The sequence below is a fragment of the Homarus americanus genome, unplaced genomic scaffold (genome assembly GCF_018991925.1).
Source record: "Homarus americanus isolate GMGI-L3 unplaced genomic scaffold, GMGI_Hamer_2.0 scaffold40565, whole genome shotgun sequence".
NCBI classification, from domain to species: Eukaryota; Metazoa; Arthropoda; class Malacostraca; order Decapoda; family Nephropidae; genus Homarus; species Homarus americanus.
In genome coordinates, this window is record NW_024735503.1 from 4,776,836 (window position 1) to 4,797,558 (window position 20,723).

General features: G+C 43.0%; 1 protein-coding gene across 9 annotated transcripts in view; it reads left to right on the forward strand.

Moving 5' to 3' along the window:
• Positions 1-20,723, forward strand: part of LOC121871233 (dihydropyrimidinase-like) — a 146,129-nt gene that overhangs the window by 43,293 nt on the left and 82,113 nt on the right. For 8 of the 9 annotated variants that reach the window (XM_042373432.1, XM_042373435.1, XM_042373434.1 and 5 more), the window contains 2 exons: positions 196-291; positions 1,079-1,198. In XM_042373432.1, coding sequence (XP_042229366.1) covers positions 196-291; positions 1,079-1,198 — 216 coding nt within the window. Of the gene's footprint in view, positions 1-195; positions 292-1,078; positions 1,199-14,725; positions 14,834-20,723 lie in introns of those variants that run through there. The other variant, XM_042373441.1, reaches the window with a different exon arrangement.

Here is a 20,723-nt window from a genome sequence, read left to right on the forward strand (position 1 = left end):
AATAGCCTCCCCTAGTTATCATTTATTTAGACGTTAGCCTTTGCTACTTGTGTCTTGCGTAAGAATAATAAGTATTTTCTTATTCAAATTAAATTGAAGATGCTGGGATATTTATTTTATTAATCAGAATTTTTTTGTCATTATTCTGGTAAATTTTGGTTGTGTGATGCTTATTGGTGTTATGCTTGTTGCCAGGCCGGAGAGGAGAAGGTCGATCAGCCAGAGGAAGAGGTAGCAGCGCCCGGTAGTGAGCATAGTGATCAAGCAGACTCTATCGACACCAGCGGTCAGGTGAGTAACACGACCTTGCTATCTTGCATATGTTAAACGTTTGTTGCAAGGTAGAGGTACAGGTGTAAGGGCTCTGTTGTTCAGGAGAAATTAGTAACCTTTTTTTTTCCACACTGGGTAAGAGACACGTAAGTCTCCCAACACTCGGCTGCAGATGTGTGATCAGAATACAAATAATATATGGGGTGAGGGGTGGAAGGTCTTTCTCGCGTTGTTCCATAAAATACGCTGAGGTACAGTTCCCTACACGACACAAACCGACCAGTTCTAACTAAACAACGTAAACAACTTGAGTAACTTTATCTAACCTAACCTCTACTAGGAGTATTGTATGGTTTTTACCGCCGCCATACAGTCCTGTTTGTCGTCAGCATAATACTGTTTACTCACGTACTCTGTGTGGTCTAAGTAGCACTTCATGGATACACTGGACGGAATAACAGTTCATGGGGGAATAAGCAGCCCGGCGCTCTAGTTCTCTGTTAGGAATCACTCAACCTGGAGCGACAACTCAGTTAAGGTGATAGCCATCCTCACGTCACTTCCTTGCAGCCGAATTACGTGATGGTTTTTACACCTTTATATGGATGTAATTATTAAATGTATGAAACAGCATGATTTACTGTTAACTTCACAACACTAACACGTTTACGTAATTTTTTCTGTCATCTGAAATAGCTGTTGCATTATCCTATACTTTACCTTTATATTCTCTTAAGAAATCATGTTATGTATTTTTGACAATGAATGAGTAATCTATAAGCACCGTGTTGTTGTGTGTTTACAGAGAGACATGGACGCCAGCAGTGACGAAGGTGTAGTGACGGAGGAGGTGGTGGTGCCCCGTCGCGTCAGGGCAAGGGACGCTGAACCTTGGGACGCTCACACTCCTGACACTGTCGACGGGGTAAGTACTTCACCATGCTGTACTAGACCTGCACCACCATAGATCACTGTGTTGTTTCCTCAGCTGGGTTATTTTACGGTAACATAACTAGCTGTTGTAGGATCCACCACCTAACAGCTAATATGGCCTCCAAATTACACTGATATTATTCAGAATATTTTCTCTTAATTTGGATGAAAATTTTTTTGTAGAATTTTTGATACTCTGGACGCTAGACACCAAACTTTCGTGTGTTTGTAGGTATATATTAACGGGTGATAACGTAGCTAAGTTATTATAGTTTCAGTGTAATTTTGACAACACTTTGTTCCCAAATCTTATTTCATAGTTCAAGTAAACAAGTTCAAAGCCCCAGGTGAGGAAATAATTAATTCGGGAAATCTGTGAGAACCCAGGCGCTGACCCTGGCTGTGTGTGGCGTCTCCCCTACATGTTCTTACACCCTGTTGCTCATCCCCCGGTGTGTTGGTGCTCGTGTTTCTGGACTCACTTGACCATATGGCTTAATTCGTGGTTCTTGTCTAGTTGTTTCCTTCCCCTTAAGCCAAACTTCTTCAACTTTGAATGCATTTCCAGAAGTTCTCAGACTACAACATGTGAATCCTTGTACAGGTATCGGTGATCTTATACTGTAACCAAAATGTGGATGAGGATTTGTCTTGTTTATGATTATCGTCAACTTTTTCATTAATATTGGTACCAAATCCGGCATGTTAGTTGGGAACAAGCGGTTATTTATATAATAGTATTGCAAAAGTGTGCTAAGTCATACAGAAACCTCAAATGGAAGTTAAGAATAGAAAATATGAGACTTTCATTGTGTTATAACCTATCGTACTTACTGCCTCCAAGATTGAGTTCAGTTGACTTGTATAACATAAGGACTGAACGATACAGGATGATTGATTATGAACAAAACCCAAAATAAACCCTTATAAAAAAAATCCCCTTCCTCCTCATTAGTTCCCAAGGAAACACAAGCTTAGTAATTAGTTGAGGGATGTTGGCTTAATAACCACCGCCCTCCGAAAATACCGCCAGGATCAATACTCCTGGTGCATCCTGAAGGCCGGGGCGTGTCAGGCGAGAGAGAGAAACAACTGCAACCTAGATAATTACAAGGCAGACACCACAGCCATCCCACCCCCCACGCCATCAGGTTTGTCATGCTGCTAGGCTGATACAGAGGGTCCCGTCATGGCTAATTGTTGTAGCTACCTGTGCAGTCTGTGAAGTTTATAGGTTGTGATGTGAGGTGTACTGTCCCGTCACACCTACTGTGTATTGTACTCCCTGTGTGGGAACATTTGGGACAGTGCGCCGTAACACTTCCCCCAACTACTTACCAACACCAGCCCCGCCCACTTATGGTATTACTAGGGTAAGACAACCACTTACTTCACAATGAACGGCTGTAGGTGGTTGTGTTAGTGGCAGTGTAGTGGGTTAAGAGGGACGAGGTGTCGCTTATCAGGGACGAGTGGATGGCAAACATCTCATTGTTTACAGTGTGCCTTTGTCCGGGGGGAGAAAGAGTCAAATACATTACTTTGTGTGTGTGTTACTGAAGACATACTGTATGTGCTCTCATACTGGTCATGGTACACACTGTTTACGTTTGGTAATACTCTACATTGTATTAAAAGCCACTGTATTAAAAGCGAGGATTTGTCATACACACACACACACACACAGGGCGTGACTTGAACGACTAGTGGTGTAATAGTTATAGGCTGGGATGGACGCCCGTCTTGCACCAAGTTTAACAGCCTCGCTACTGGGCTGTTGAAGTTGTCTTTATATTGTGTTTCTGGCATTTTTATTTCCAGTATTTTTAAATTTAGTTGTTATCGGTGTTTTGAGTTGTAAATTTAAAAGTATTTGGAATTGTAGATGTTTTCACGACTATATTTTCCGTGATAATACTTGAGACGATTTTTCCGCCTCACTGTGGCACAGAGGAGTTACGACTCAACAATGGTACAAGTTTCCTGCTGCCATCGGTCACTCGGCTCAATTCAACACCAGTAATTTTGTTTCCTGGAAGTGGAGCATTGCGGCCACAACCACCATGGATTTTCGTGTTGGTTAGGGAGAGGCGCTACTGTACTGTACTGTACCAGTTGGTGAACTTGACCACACGGCGGAGTCGGAGGTCTGTTCTTCACGTTTTTCTGCATCATCACAACTTATATTTTTCAACACCGTTTGTATTAATATAATGTGGTTAAGTACAGTCTTTTATCAAACATAATTATATGGTTCGGAAAATATATGGATTGTGTCAAAGTTGATATAATAGTTTAATCGTGTGTGTGTGTGTGTGTGCCACTCGTTATGATGTACTAATGTGGCAGTGGTGGGGACAACTACTCAGGGCCGCGGTGCGTCTCCACATGACGGTGACGCCGCGCTGGTGTTATCTCGCCTCACAGGGAAGGAAACCACAGGAGGGCAGTTAGAGGATCGTTACACGGCTAGTTGGGTCCTGTAACAACCAACAGGCAGCGGGGGAGTCCGTCTGCCAGACGTGATCAACATCTTCTAGTTGAATTTTTATGATTGTTGTGTACTGTAGGAAACGCGTCTCTTAGTTCACTTGTTCCGCTTCGTTATAACTACATTGATGAATTTAATTTGACAAAAAAAACTTAAAGATACTCATTATTCATCCATGAAAACTAATATCCTCGATTTTTTAGTCTATATAATATCAAGTGAAAGACATGAGCTGGGCGGTCATAGTGAGTCTCATAGACCTGTACGGCTGTGAGGATACAGTTGGGTGGACGAGGGGTGCCTCAGGCGTCCACCAGCGACCCCTGCACTTTATCGCCACATGTTTATAGATCAGTCACACACTATTACTAGTTGTAATAATAATAAACAAGCCAGTCTTTCTAGTACATTAATAGTCATCATACTATTTGTAACAGTAATAATAAATGATGAGTTGCCAGTTTGTATTTAAACCTTGCATTTATTTTGGAGGTTATGACAGCTGGTTAATATATGCGGTTACGACAGCTGGGTGTTTATCAAGTTGTTTGTGTGTGTGTATTATGGGGGGCTCTTATTACCTGTATTTCTGTGAATATAAACCACGCGAAGAGGAACAATGCACTCACCACCGTAGTTCCTGTACTTGTCGTTAACTAAGTGTGGTGTGTTGCACAAGACACCTGTAGTATATAATGGGGTGAGGTGAGTAAGATCTTAATGAGTAAATTTACCTGGATTTAATTTCGTGTGTTGCTTAGTTAATGATTTGTCTTATTATTATTATTATTATTATTTTGCGTATTATTATTTTGCTTACGATTATTATTATTATTATTATTATTATTATTATTATTATTATTATTATTATTATTATTATTATTAATGTAGGTTGGTCACTAGGCAAGGGTTTTCTTGATAAATAACTTGTTGTGGTTTTAAATATTTATAAATTACTAAACTATTAAAGCCTCATGAAATTATACAGCTACATATATAACGTACTGATGAATGATACGTGATAGGGTAGCAACAGTTAATGAATGACACATGATAGGGTAGCAACTGTTAATGAATGACACATGATGAGGTAGCAACAGTTAATGAATGACACATAATAGGGTAGCAACATTTAATGAGTGACACATGATGGGGTAGCAACTGTTACTGAATGACACATGATAGGGTAGCAACAGTTAATGAATGATACATGATAGTTTAGCAACCGTTAATGAATAACATGATAGGGTAGCAACATTTAATGTGACACATGATAGGGTAGCAACATTTAATGAATGACACATAATAGGGTAGCAACATTTAATGAATGACACATAATAGGGTAGCAACATTTAATGAGTGACACATGATAGGGTAGCAACATTTAATGAGTGACACATGATAGGGTAACAACATTTAATGAATGACACATAATAGGGTAGCAACATTTAATGAATGACACATAATAGGGTAACAACATTTAATGAGTGACACATGATAGGGTAGCAACTGTTAATGAATGACACATAATAGGGTAGCAACATTTAATGAATGACACATAATAGAGAACAGCAAATATTTAATGAGTGACACATAATAGGGTAGCAACATTTAATGAATAACACATAATAGGGTAGCAACATTTAATGAGTGACACATGATAGGGTAGCAACTGTTAATGAATGACACATAATAGGGTAGCAACATTTAATGAATGACACATAATAGGGTAGCAACATTTAATGAATGACACATAATAGAGTAGCAACATTTAATGAATGACACATAATAGGGTAGCAACATTTAATGAGTGACACATGATATAGGGTAGCAACATTTAATGAATGACACATGATAGGGTAGCAACATTTAATGAATGACACATAATAGGGTAGCAACATTTAATGAATGACACATAATAGAGTAGCAACTGTTAATGAATGACACATAATAGGGTAGCAACATTTAATGAATGACACATAATAGAGTAGCAACATTTAATGAATGACACATAATAGGGTAGCAACATTTAATGAATGACACATAATAGGGTAGCAACATTTAATGAATGACACATAATAGAGTAGCAACATTTAATGAGTGACACATGATAGGGTAGCAACATTTAATGAATGACACATAATAGGGTAGCAACATTTAATGAATGACACATAATAGAGTAGCAACTGTTAATGAATGACACATAATAGGGTAGCAACATTTAATGAATGACACATAATAGAGTAGCAACATTTAATGAATGACACATAATAGGGTAGCAACATTTAATGAGTGACACATAATAGGGTAGCAACATTTAATGAGTGACACATGATAGGTTAGCAACTGTTAATGAATGACACATAATAGGGTAGCAACATTTAATGAATGACACATAATAGAGTAGCAACATTTAATGAATGACACATAATAGGGTAGCAACATTTAATGAATGACACATAATAGAGTAGCAACATTTAATGAATGACACATAATAGGGTAGCAACATTTAATGAATGACACATAATAGGGTAGCAACATTTAATGAGTGACACATGATAGGGTAGCAACATTTAATGAATGACACATAATAGGGTAGCAACATTTAATGAATGACACATAATAGAGTAGCAACATTTAATGAATGACACAATAGAGTAGCAACATTTAATGAATGACACATAATAGAGTAGCAACATTTAATGAATGACACATAAGAGGGTAGCAACATTTAATGAATGACACATAATAGGGTAGCAACATTTAATGAATGACACATAATAGGGTAGCAACATTTAATGAGTGACACATGATAGGGTAGCAACATTTAATGAATGACACATAATAGGGTAGCAACATTTAATGAATGACACATAATAGAGTAGCAACATTTAATGAGTGACACATGATAGGGTAGCAACAGTTAATGAGCGACGCATAATATGGTAGCAACAGTTAATGAGTGACACATGATACTACAAGAACATGGTACACTGTATTATGTAACAGCGAGCATCAACCCTCCTATGTGTGTGTTTAGGGGACCGATTTATGGGTTGTGTTCGTATGTATTTTAGTTATGTGTTTAGTGTTTATGTATAGTATGTGTCTGAGTACAGTATATGTATGTGTGCGTATATGTATGTGTGTGTGTGTGTGTGTGTGTGTGTGTGTGTGTGTGTGTGTGTGTGTGTGTGTGTGTGGAGGAGCACCCCCCCTTAACGCCGCCTCTCGTCCACATCACCATCCTCTATACATATTAACATTCCGTCTTAGTACAGTTGAATGTTTATCCGAATATATTAACCCAGAGACAGTCGTGATGATGTTAACAGAAGAGAAACGAAAAAAAAAGCTGCATTGCGGGTTAGGTTAGGTTAGGTTATGTTAGGTTGTCTCTCGTGGTTGAAATTACTACTTTGTTGTCGTCATTTCCCCCCCCAAGTGTGTATGTTGGGGTGGGGGGGTGGGTGTAGGTTTTGATTTGGGTGTATGTGGGCGTGTATATGCTACAGTTTGTGTATTTGGCGGGTGTGCGTTTTAGAGAATGGGTGTGTGTGTGTATAGTTGTGTTTGTTTGTATCTGTGTGTGGTTATGTGCGTGCGTGTGTGATTATGTGTGTGTGTGTGTGTGTGTGTGTATGTGTATACAGTATGTGTGTGTGTGTGCGTGTGAAGGAACAAAGTATCCCATAAACTGGTTAACCGATATTGTTGAAAGCTGAGATATTGGTTGAGTATTGGCCGAGGAAGACTGGGGGTATAAATTCTATTAAATACAGGAAACGGCTTGAGGCTACAGTATAACTTCAAACCTGTTTCTATACCTACACTGTCTATATATTCATGGTAAAATAATATTAACTTGTATGTTGATTTTACTGAATATTAACTGTATCTCACATCAACCTATAATAATGTTTAATGGCAAAAAATAACAAAAATAAAACATAAGTAATACAAATTTAATATCGTTACTAAATAAGAGTAAAACAATTTCTTTGTTTTATCGGTAAATAAAACACCGTGTTAGGATAGACAAAATTCAAACTCAATACACACAGTAGAAACGAATTCACATCATCTGCCTATAAAGGTATTCGAACAATGGTCAGTTACACTACTACCATATACTGTATTTATATCTAGTACGGTCCTTCAGTGAGGCTTGGGGCTGATAGGAAAAGTTATAGAAATAGACGTGTAAACTTGTGGGTAAATATCTGTTGTTGAGAGACGGTAAGTCGTGAGAGCAGGAGAGTGTTGGGAGAGGGACGTGGTGTAGTGCTCAGGTTCCCAGGTGTGCCAGCCAGGTGGAATGACTGTGGCACACCTGTACTGAGGGGCGGGGTAGGGGCCAGGTCACGCACACACACACACAACGTGAGTGGGAGGATGTGGACAGAGCAACGAAAGTAGAGGCAATTGTGGAAAGAGAGAGGAAAACTAGAGGAGGGAAGAGGGGGGTGGAAAACGCATGTAGTAGTGGTAGAGGCGGCGGCGGCGGCAGTGAGGCAGAGGCGGCGGCTGTCGTAGTAGTGGTGGTGGTTATGGAGGTAGCTGGAGCCAGAGCAGCACCGGAAACAGGAGCGGTATACCCAGCTACACGTCCGCTGCTTCTGCAGGCGTCTAGGGCGACTTCCGGTCACCAGCGTCTTACGGGGACGTTTTATTGTGGTGTGTGGAGGTAAGCGAGGCTCCCCTGACCTACGCCACACGACCTCCTGGTGTGTGGAGGTAAGCGAGGCTCCCCTGACCTACGCCACACGACCTCCTGGTGTGTGGAGGTAAGCGAGGCTCCCCTGACCTACGCCACACTACCTCCTGGTGTGTGGAGGTAAGCGAGGTTTCGGGACCTACGCCACACTATCTCCTGGTGTGTGGGAGGTATGAGGTTTCTGACCTACGCCGCCACACTATCTCCTGGTGTGTGGAGGTGTCGGAAGCCCCTGACCCACGCCACACCATCTCCCGGTGTGGAGGCAGCGAGGCCCCTGACTCACGCCACACACTATCTCCTGGTGTGGAGGCAAGCGAGGTTTCGACCTACGCCACACTACCCTGGTGTGTGGAGGTGTTGAAGCCCCCCTGACCCACGCCACACTATCTCTGGTGTGTGGAGGTAAGCGAGGCCCCTGACCCACAGCCTCACTACCCTGGTGTGTGGAGGCAAGCGAGGCTCCCTGACCCACGCCACACCATCTCCTGGTGTGTGGGAGGCAAGCGAGGCTCCTGACCTACTGGCTGACTATCTCCCGGTGTGGAAGCAAGCGAGGCTCCCTGACCTACGCCACACGACCTCCTGGTGTGTGGAGGTAAGGGAGGCTCCCTGACCCAATACGCCACACTATCTCCCGGTGTGTGGAGGTAAGCGAGGCCCCTGACCTACGCCACACTATCTCCTGGTGTGTGGAGGTAAGCGAGGCTCCCCTGACCTACGCCACACGACCTCCTGGTGTGTGGAGGTAAGGGAAGCTCCCCTGACCTACGCCACACTACCTCCTGGTGTGTGGAGGTAAGCGAGGCTCCCCTGACCTACGCTATACTTGTAACACAAAAGAGATTGACTGCAAGGTGAACGAATGTTCGTCTGGTGTGAAATGGGAGTGACAGGCGCTGCTGATTGCTCGTGTTGACTCAGTTTTTATGGTACGGTACCAAAATCTGTGAGGAGATTCACTGATACCATCACCATCATGTTTATTGGCTCTCACAAAGTGTTAAGACAAGTTTTAGGATCATTTGTTGCTCCTCGCCCGCGGTGTGTCGTCCATCATGGGTCTTTCCTCGCTCGTCGGGTCTAATAACCCTTGTCTTTTTTTTTTTCTTTTTTTTTACTGAACCACTAGACAAATTTTTATGCCCCGGGCGCCATCGGCAGGAGCTCTCAGTGTTTACCTTTATGTCTGCCCGGGTAAAGATTTTCCAGTAGGCGGGAGTGTTTTTTTTTTTCGATTTATTTAAAAAAATGTAAAGTTGATTTTAGTGTTCATGGTGAAATTTCTGAGAAGGGTCTTGGGTAACCTCAGTCTGTGGTTCATCACACGTGAAACAGCTATTGTGCCGTCACATATGTCATATTTGGGTTCAGTATTTCGAATTATTGGAACACCTGAAGATTCACCCACCCCCCCCTCCCTGGCTTATTTCACCTGGATATTAATCATCCTAACGCTACATGGGGTTAGGTTAATGTTCAGGTGAGTGTGCTGTCAGTGTTGACTGTAAGTGTGTGTGTGTGTGTGTGTGTGTGTGTGTGTGTGTGTGTTGACTGTAGAGTGTGTGTGTGTGTGTGTGTTGTTGACTGTAGAGTGTGTGTGTGTGTGTGGTGTTGGCTGTGGGGAGTGTGTGGTGTTGACTGGTGTGTGTGTGGTGTTGACTGTAGAGTGGTGTGGTGTTGACTGTAGTGTGTGTGGTGTTGACTGTGGAGTGTGTGTGTGGGTGTGGTGTTGACTGTAGAGTGTGTATGTGGGTGTGGTGTTGGCTATAGGTGTGTGTGTGTGTGTGTGTGTGTGTGTGTGTGTTGATTGTAGAGTGTGTGTGTGTGTTGACTGTAGAGTGTGTGTGTGTGTGGTGTGTGTGTGTGGTGTTGACTGTGGGGGTGTGTGTGGTGTTGACTGTAGTGTGTGTGTGTGTGTGTGTGTGTGTGTGTGTGTGTGTTGTTGACTGTAGAGGTGTGTGTGGTGTTGACTATGGTGTGTGTGTTGTGTGTGGTGTTGACTGTAGAGTGTGTGTGGTGTTGACTGTGGTGTGTGTGTTGTGTGTGTGGTGTTGACTGTGGGTGTGTGTGTGTGTGGTGTTGGCTGTGGGGGTGTGTGTGTGTGTGTGTGTGTGTGTGTGTGTGTGTGTGTTGTTGACTGTGGGGTGTGTGTGTGTGTGTGGTGTTGACTGTGGGGTGTGTGTGTGTGTGTGGGGTGTGTGTGTGTGTTGACTGTGCAGGTGTGTGTGTGTGTGTGCCAGGCTGTGGGGTGTGTGTGTGTGTGTGGTGTTGACTGTGGGGAGTGTGTGTGTGTGGTGTTGACTGTGGGGGGTGTGTGTGTGTGTGTGGTGTTAACTGTAGTGTGTGTGTGTGTGTGTGTGTGTGTGTGTGTGTGTTGTTGACTGCCAGGGTGTGTGTGTGTGGTGTTGACTGTGGGGTGTGTGTGTGTGTGGTGTTGACTGTAGAGAGTGTGTGTGTGTGTGGTGTTGACTGTAGAGTGTGTGTGTGTGGTGTTGGCTGTAGAGTGTGTGTGTGTGTGTGTTTGTCGACTGTAGACAATAGACAGTGTAGGTGTACATTTACATGGATTGTGCAAGTATACAATTTATACATGAAATCAGGTATACAAACAGAGGTAAACTATACCTCGATTTGACCAAGACTAACCAATAATCATCCACTTATTTCCAGTAGGGTCGCGTCTCTCGGGTCTCACAGTAATGGCGTCTATGTTTGCTTACTCAGCGGGTATAGGGATTCTGATAGGCTGACGAGAACAAAAATGATCTGATCTGAAATATTATTAGGTCAGAGGTTAAGGTCACGGCTCGGAACTAAGGTGAAATACTGTACTGTATATTAGAACAATGGATTGATTTTGATGAAGACTTGCATTTGAATGTTGTGGAGGAAGAAAAAGAATGAAGACAATTTATTCAGTATTGTAGAAAAAAATCTGTTTGGGAAAGAAAACTAGACGAATAATATTGAAAGAAATTATATGATTAGGTACCGAAAAAAATGAGAGAGAATAATAGATTTATGAATAAAGAAAACGATCAGGTTGTGGAAAAGGATTAAATTTAGGGAGGAAAAAAGTCCGTTTGAGAGAGAATAAGATTATCTATTGGGTCAGAAGTCAGGATAACTCGTGAAGGTCAGAGGTCAGGATGACTCGTGAAGGGTTGGATAGTGGCCAAAGAAAACACCCCTCTTTGCAGGTCTGGGAGGCTGGAGGGCTCTTCTGATCGCCCTACTTTGTTTTTTTATACATTTATTGGGAAACAAATCAAGAGGTTCGTAAGAAAAATTCATAGAGTTAATTTTTCCATAAGACAGTGAAGTTGAACGAAGATCAGGTGGGTGGGTGGGTGGGTAAGTAGTGTGGTGTGGGATAGAGAAACTGGGTAGATGAGTAATGGGGCGGATGGATGGGATGACGGATAGGAAGTTGGTTGTGTGGTAAAGTGCTTCTTGAGGTGTGTGTAAAAAGGGGGGGGATGGCGTGTTTTTTTTTTTTTTGTTAGATAAGGAGGGTGAAAGAAGATTAGAGGTGGGGGAAGGAAGTTATAGTTCGGAAATTGAAGAAATTTAGGAGGAGGTAAGAGAGGGCAGACTGACCGCCTAGCTAAGCTAATAGTGTGTTTGGGTTGTGTCATGGGTTAGTTATTGTCTGTCGGTACAGGCACTAGACATCCTACCCTGTCCCATATATGGGTGTTTTTAGGGCCTTATTTCATATTGGGTAGGGCGGGAGGATGGTGGGTGGGTAGGGCGGAGGATGGGTGGTGGGTAGGGCGGAGGATGGGTGGTGGGTGGGTAGGGCGGAGGATGGGTGGTGGTGGGTAGGGCGGGAGGATGAGTGGTGGGTGGGTAGGGTGGAGGATGGGTGGTGGGTGGGTAGGCGGAGGATGGGTGGTGGGTGGTAGGCGGGAGACAGTGTGTGTGGGTAGGGCGGAGGCTGGGTGGTGGGTGAGAGGGAAGCTGGGTGGTGGGTGGGTAGGGCGGGAGGATATGTGGTGGGTGGGTAGGATGGGTGGTGGTGGGTAGGCGGGAGGATGGGTGGTGGCGGGTATATGAGGATGGGTGGTGGTGGGCAGGGCGGAGCAGGGTGGTGGGTGGGTAGGCGGGAGGATGGGTAAGGCGATGATGGGTGGTGGGTAGGGCGTGGAGGATGGTGGTGGGTGGGTAGGGCGGAGGATGGGTGGTGGGTGGGTAGGCGGAGGATGGGTGGTGGGTGGTTAGGGGCGTGAGGCGTGGTGGTGGGTGGGTAGGGCGGGAGGATGGGTGGTGGTGGGTAGGGCGGGAGTGATGGGTGGTGGGTGGGTAGGGCGTGATGATGGGTAGGTGGGTAGGGCGAGGATGGGTGGTGGGTGGGTAGGGCGGGGAGGATGGGTGGTGGTGGGAGGAGGGTGGTGGGTGGGTAGGGCGGGAGGATGGGTGGTGGGTGGGTAGGGCGGGAGGATGGGTGGTGGGTGGGTAGGGCGGGAGAATGGGAAGCGAATGTGTCATTATTATTAATTGTTGTTATTGTTGATTATAAATGCAGCTACCGCCTTGGGAAGTCATAGGCTGGGCTACAAACTTATGGTATACCAGACGCTCCATCCTTGGCCAAAAATAGACAATTTGATATATATTTTATTACCTACAGGTTGATGGAATAACAATGTGGTATCGCCCGAAAGGTTACTCTTGTACAGGCGACGGAGTAGTGTTGCGCAGTTATTGTGTTGTAAACAGTGTGTTCCACGGAGGTAGGTGAGGGAGAGGAGAAGGGTAAAGGAATAGTGAAGATAAAGTAAAGGAAGAAGGAGGTACGAAAGGAGGGGAAGGAGGTAGAGGTGAGAATGAGGGGGAAGGGGTGTTGGGAGGGGAGAGGTATGAGAGTGGTAAGAGGAGACGGGAGGGAGAGAGGGGAGGGGGGGGGTCTTAGGGAGGATGAGGGTTGGGGCGTTGTCCGTTCATTGTTTTTGTTTCATTGTTATTGTTTTTGTCAGGGTCATAATACCCATAATACTTGTTTCCGGTTTGATTTCTACGTTGTTTGCTTGTGTTGACGATAATGATGATTATTTTGTTTTCCTTGTACCCTTGTCTACTGCTGCTTTTTTTTGAGGTCGAAACGAAGAATATAGAAAACGAGAACAGGCGCGAAAAGAATGTACAGTACTCCATCATTACTTCGTGCCCCCGTGTGATATATAAAACACAGGTATGGCATGACTAAAACAACAATGTTAATCTGTTATAAGAAAAATAAGTATATCTCACGAGTAATAGTTAAAAGCATTATGAAGGAGTGTTGGTTGTGTATAGCCAGTCCCGTCTTTCCTGACCTCACTGATGATGATTGATCGCTTGGGAGGGATGTTTGGATCTCTCTCTCTCTCTCTCTCTCTCTCTCTCTCAGTTCGGGTTATCGAAACTAACGACCAAGCTGTTGCCAACGTTGAATATCTGACCATGTGTGATCACCGCCTTGTTGGAATTAATGATCAGTTCGTGCCTAAAAATCTGAACACCCCTCAAGAATACTGGAGCCTCCCCTTCGCTGTATGACTGTTCTATTGATTATAAGTTCTCAAGCATTTTCCAGACCCATTGTAACTTGCTCATAACTCAAGTATGGGGCTGATGGTCGTACCCCACAGCTTGGCAACAGTGTGTGTGTGATGGGCGCCCAACAGGTCCCTGTGTGGGTTAGGTAACTTTAATATCAACACTACTACCGGAAGCTGCCGGGTCACTGCTAAATCGATCATACTTTAAGTGATTAGGCAGCGTAGCTTGTCGGCGTGTTAGAAACCCCTTTAACACCTTGCTGATTATGGAGATCAACTAATCTAAGTGACTGGCAACAATAATCTGTTTTTATTACATTTATGGATGAGCGAGGGGTGTGAGTACTCCACAGTAGCGAGCTGGATAACGGCAGGTAAATGGAAGGAGGTTCTCGTCCTCTCATTGGTCAGGGGCTGGGGACGGGCAGCGGTGGTGCCACATTATCATTGTGGAGCCTCAGTCTTTTTCTTTACGTTGTTTATTGTGTTTATCCGACGGTAGTAAAGTAAACTGTGTGACTTACATGGCAGCTAATTCTGGATATATATCATTAAACAAAATTTTCATATATTTTCTATTATTAAAACGTGTTACACCTACTGTGATTACACATTAACGAGGAAAATCCCTTCACAACACGGGAATAAGAGTCCTTTATTAAGAAATATAGACGCCTCGAGATAAACAACACTTCAGAAGAGGCCAAATGTGGCACCGGCGCAGGCAAGTCGAGGGAGGGGGGGCGGGGTACTGGCCTGGATATCTGAGCCCGCGCCCTCTGGTCGACCAGTCCCTCCCGCGGAGCCTCGACAGTTCACACACAACTCCTGTTCTCTCCCACAACACTACCCTCGCCCACCACCATGGCTGATGTAAGTACTTACAACGCCCGCGGAAGGCTCAGAAGAACTTGTGATAACATTGTAGTATTCCCTCTCTTGAACACTTGCATATCTGAACTTAAAGGATCAGTTTCTTTACCGCAGTCTGTGTGTGTGTGGTTTCTGGGCCGGGTAGTGGATCAGAACTTTTACCAGCCTTAACTCTGTTGTAAACAGACCAGAAAGTTCCGCTTCCTCGATGCCAGTTTATTGGTTACTATCGTGAGAAGGAAATACTTACATAGACGTCATAGGTCAGGAAACAATGAAACTAATGAACGTGATAGAAAATCATCTTTTGTATTCTGGAATGTAATGGATCCCTGTTAAGCAAATAATACCAGGGGAGATAACGGCATAGTGAACAGGAGAAATTTGACGAATACTGTCCTCGACTTTTCATTTCCCTATTTTTATTTTATTGCTTTTTAACAACTTGAATGAAAAGATAAAACACCTGAACAAACCAGACGAAGGGCTGGTTGGTATATTGACGCACACACTTTCATCACCAAACATTGCTCTCGGCGTTTATAAATCAGCTGATTAATCTCGATGACTTGTATTTCGATAACCTAGACATAAGGTGGGCCAAATTGTACATGTGAAGACCAACATGAACACACTGGTGACAATGAAGGGCAACTAGAAGCACTTGCCGCGCCAAAGCAAATGTTTCCTTCGTTTATTTTTGCCAATATGGGAATAAAGTACAACAAAAACCCACGTATCCCTTCTTTTCACACATAGTTTACCCATCCTTAATAATAATGTATGTTTTGTGGCCAGCTATAACCTTATAACCTTCTTTTAATAAATATTCATAAACACATAACATTAAGTTGACGTATTTGTACAAGCAGTCGTGGGCGTGGGAGTGTGTAGTGCTGGTGAGCGAGTTGTCATTCAGGCCAGTGTCAGGTTTCGTCTCTTAAGGCCGGGGTGGGTGGGTGTATCGTGTGAACATTCAACATCACGTCATCGCGTTTTGTGTTGGGATGCTTTTAAGACGTGAACCAGCTGATAAGATAAATAGAAGGACGGGGCGTTAGTTTTATGGTTATTTTTACAAGTGGGAAAACCGTATCAGTAGATGATAATTAGTCTTGTCATTGTTGTCAAGCTCGTTTAATTGTTCTTATTTTTATATCAGGGGTTGTCTCGTTCAGTTTTTGAGCAAGATAACTGAAATGTGGACACAATAAATGGCCAAGTGATTTTGCATTTTTGTCTTCTCTTTTGTTCATGGTATGTATGGTGGGCGGCGTACCATGAACATACCACTATACTTGCGTTTAACTACAAATCTTTATTATTATTTTGTGAAATAAAATCCTCACTTTTACTGGTCTTCTGGATTTTATTTTAATTGGGACTCGAAAATCAACAATCAAGGTTGTAAAATAGAACTGCATAATTATAAAACAAATCGAGGATATATTAACACAGGGTGAAAGAGGGTATTTCCGTGACCTTTGTAAATGCATAATTGAATATTAAATATCTTGGGGGAGGGGGGGGGGGGTAGTGTGTGTGTGTGTGTGAAAAAAAAGTCTTTTACATCACTGCCAGTGGCCAGACATGTCGTGACGTGCGTGTGTGATATGAAAACGTTTGATCTCAGTCAGTGAAGAGGAGAGACCAAAGTCTTTTTGATTTGCTCTTACCGGGTGGATTGTTATGTGTTTTACGTCCGTCACTGAGAATAAAGTATTATGGTGTTTGTGTCACTTCAGCCCTTCGAGGAGGATGATTGGAGGTTAGCATCATCAAAAGGGTTAAAACTATCACCCACAAGTAATTAAATTATTATCCTCAGGTACATAAGCTCATCCAAAGTGTGTTAAGACATCCTAATATTAAACCGAGGTCCTAAACCATCATCCTGGAAATGTTACACCACAATAAACCTAAACCATTATCCTCAAAGGGGTTAAATATAGCAGTGTTGCCAGACCTGGTGACCCCTGAACTTTAGATGCGTAATAATTTGGCGATGATAATGATAGTAATTAAGATATTTTAGGGCGATAAAGTTGTCACTGGTAATGATGATGGATGGTGATCATCAAGTTTGTAGTGCCGTGATGATGATGATGATTGTGGTGATTTAATTATTACGCCTAATTTACCGAATATATTTGCTGTTACATTGTATCGTTGATGGTATAGTGGTTAATTTATCGTCATTTATGAATGTTTGGTTTCATTATAGCGGCAGGGGAGTCACCATATCATGACCGACAATACAGTACAGGAGAAACCTACAATGGCAGACGATATGGTGTTGTATTTTCGTTGTTTTACTCCTAGTTTATTTTACCTCGAGGTTAATCACCCCAACGCTATCTTAACCTAATTTAATCTTCCCAAGTAGCGTTAAGGTGTTTAATCATCTGGTGAAATAAGTTGCGGTATTTAATCTTCAGGTATAAATTTAGAGAACCACATTCAGACAACCAGAACCAAAGGGAGTTATAAGAAAATACTGATTTACTTTTGCTGTGTATTAAAATGTTTTGGCTGAAAGCAGTGCATAGTTGTACAGTATTGTGTGAAGGGAAGCTCCCCCAGGCATTTCCTTAGGGGCGGTGGGGAGAGTATTTCTATCGTGTAAAATATTACGTTCGATTTTGCTGTTTTTATTAACAACAATTCTGTTAAAGAAATGTTGTAAAATAATACAAGAACGAAAAATGCACCAATGAAAAACTGGAAAGTGAGGGTCTCTCCTCCCCAGAGATGCTGCACCGGGGAGCAGGGAGAACCTCATTATCGCCAAGATCCATCACGAGTCCCTGATCACATGGTCAAGGTCGGGATGCATATACAGTCGTCTCCTATAACTACACACGGTGATGGACGGTGGCTGTTGTTGGTGTGTGTGTTAAACTCGTGGGCGGCGAGGCGTGTGGTGAGGGTTGACCTGCTTGGTGGCTGCCCTTTAAGAAGGAGGCGGTAACTGTAACAAAGGAAGCCAACAGTGTCTACAACAGAGTGACTCTAGACAAATAAGACTTAAAATCTGTTATGACGTAATATAAACCTGCCCCTTACTGACGAGTGTTGTCAACTTGTCGCAGTGAACGTTTGTCACACTGAAAAGTTACTTTATAATATGTGTAATTTATCACCAACAGCGGATTTCATTGTTCTTATTCCCTTTTCTAAGCTGGGTGGAGGGACAATGGCGAACTGTGTGCCTGCGTGTGCTTCCTTGCTCCCTGAGTCGTTGATATTAAGTTATTAAATCAGTTCCTAGACTGGTTTAACGGCATTACTCTTAACTTGGTATATGTAAATTGAGTGTATAGTGAAGTGTGGGAGAGGTGAGTGTGTGGTGAAGTGTGGGAGAGGTGAGTGTGTGGTGAAGTGTGGGAGAGGTGAGTGTGTGGTGAAGTGTGGGAGAGGTGAGTGTGTGGTGAAGTGTGGGAGAGGTGAGTGTGTGGTGAAGTGTGGGAGAGGTGAGTGTGTGGTGATGTGTGGGAGAGGTGAGTGTGTGGTGAAGTGTGGGAGAGGTGAGTGAGCGTAAGAGGGTGGCAGTGTGGGACTATCGGAAATGGCACTGAGAAAGATGTCCTAGCCAACGTTTAGCCTGTGTGTGTGTGTGTGTGTGTGTTTGTGTGTGTGTGTGTGTGTGTGTGTTGACGTTCTTGAAATTCCTTGAAGGTTAATTGACTCTAATCTCGTTTCGTTGTGTCTAATTTTCAGGTACAAATAGTAGAGATTATTATTATTATTATCATTTATTATTATTATTATTATTATTATTATCATCATTTATTATCATTATTATTATTGTTATTATTATTGTTATTATTATTATTATTATTATTATTATTATTATTAGGGAGAGGTGAGTGTGTGGTGAAGTGTGGGAGAGGTGAGTGTGTGGTGAAGTGTGGGAGAGGTGAGTGTGTGGTGAAGTGTGGGAGAGGTGAGTGTGTGGTGATGTGTGGGAGAGGTGAGTGTGTGGTGAAGTGTGGGAGAGGTGAGTGAGCGTAAGAGGGTGGCAGTGTGGGACTATCGGAAATGGCACTGAGAAAGATGTCCTAGCCAACGTTTAGCCTGTGTGTGTGTGTGTGTGTGTGTTTGTGTGTGTGTGTGTGTGTGTGTGTTGACGTTCTTGAAATTCCTTGAAGGTTAATTGACTCTAATCTCGTTTCGTTGTGTCTAATTTTCAGGTACAAATAGTAGAGATTATTATTATTATTATCATTTATTATTATTATTATTATTATTATTATCATCATTTATTATCATTATTATTATTGTTATTATTATTGTTATTATTATTATTATTATTATTATTATTATTATTATTATTATTATTATTATTATTATTATTATTATTATTATTTACCTGTATATGTAAGGGGTATAGTACGAAGGATTTAATACCGAACAAATAGAAAGGAGTTTAAAAGGCAATGACCTGGACAGATAAGACGAGTATTAGGTCAGATATTCCTTCACTTTCAGTAGCGTGGTGATGGTAGTGGTGATGATGATGATGATGGTGGTGATGATGGTGGTGGTGGTGATGGTGGTGATGATGGTGAGAGGCCAAGGTACTGCGGACGTGGTCATCACCTGCTGGTTACTCACCCACAGGACGCCACTGGGGGAGGGGAGAGGTTGTTGGGGGGTAATGGGGGACGGGTTCATGGTCGGTACCTATAGTCCTGTCATGGTGATCAGTATAGATAAAAAAAAAATATTAATTTCGTGAGCTGACATAATTTACGGTCCTCACGTGGGGTTAGAGAGAGAGAGAGAGAGAGAGACTCAGCTCCGCCTTTATGTCTCCACCCGCTTACCCTCATCACCTGTGTCCCCTGTTTTTGTCCCTATCCAGCAAGATACCTTCATGTAAATATCACCAACTCCCCCTACCCACCTTTAGATAACCTACCCCTCCCCCCCCCCCTGCCAGCACCCACGAGGAGGCAGGGGAGGGGGGGATAGGGAGGGTCGTTGTGATGCACCAGGAGTAGGTTAGCCTTGAGGTGTTGTCATGGCCACCAGCAGCAACAGCAGCACGAGCTCTCTGACGTATTGGTGAGGGCGTTTTTATGCTGGTGGTGGTACTAGTGAATGCTGATGATGCTGGTATGACTGGTGCATCTGTTGTTGGTGTGGTGGTGCATCTGTTGTTGTGGTGGTGGTGCATCTGTTGGTGTGGTGGTACATATGTTACTGTTGTGGTGGTGCATCTGTTATTGTTGTGGTGGTGCATCTGTTACTGCTGTGGTGGTGCATCTGTTGTTGGTGTGGTGGTGCATCTGTTACTGTTGTGGTGGTGCATCTGTTATTGTTGTGGTGGTGCATCTGTTACTGGTGGTGGTGCATCTGTTACTGTGTGGTGGTGCATCTGTTACTGTTGTGGTGGTGCATCTGTTATTGTTGTGGTGGTGTTTGGGTTGCCCTGGTGCATCTGCTGTTGGTGATGACTCAGCTGCAGGTGTGTGGGTGCAGTACATCTGTTTCCTGCAGTGGTCACAACTGTTTCCCTTCCTTTTGAATATGTTAATACCTTTACAACCCCCTCACCGCCTCCCCTCCCACAACTGATAACAAAATTTATGAGAAAAGTTGTATATTCGTTTGTCTTTTTCATCTCTCTTTTTTAATTTGTAAACTGGAAAGCTGAAAACTTTTATGCACGTTTCTGACATTTTAACGAAATAATAATAACAGAGATCACCTGAAGATTCAACACCCTAGCTTATTTTACCTGATGAGTGGCCACTTCAACGCTTACCTAACCAACAGCCAGGTAGGGTTAAGATGTTTAATAATCAGGTAAAATAAGCTCTTTCTTCTTCTTCAGGTGATCCAAAATTAAATAGAACACAATTTAAGAATAAATATCAATTAA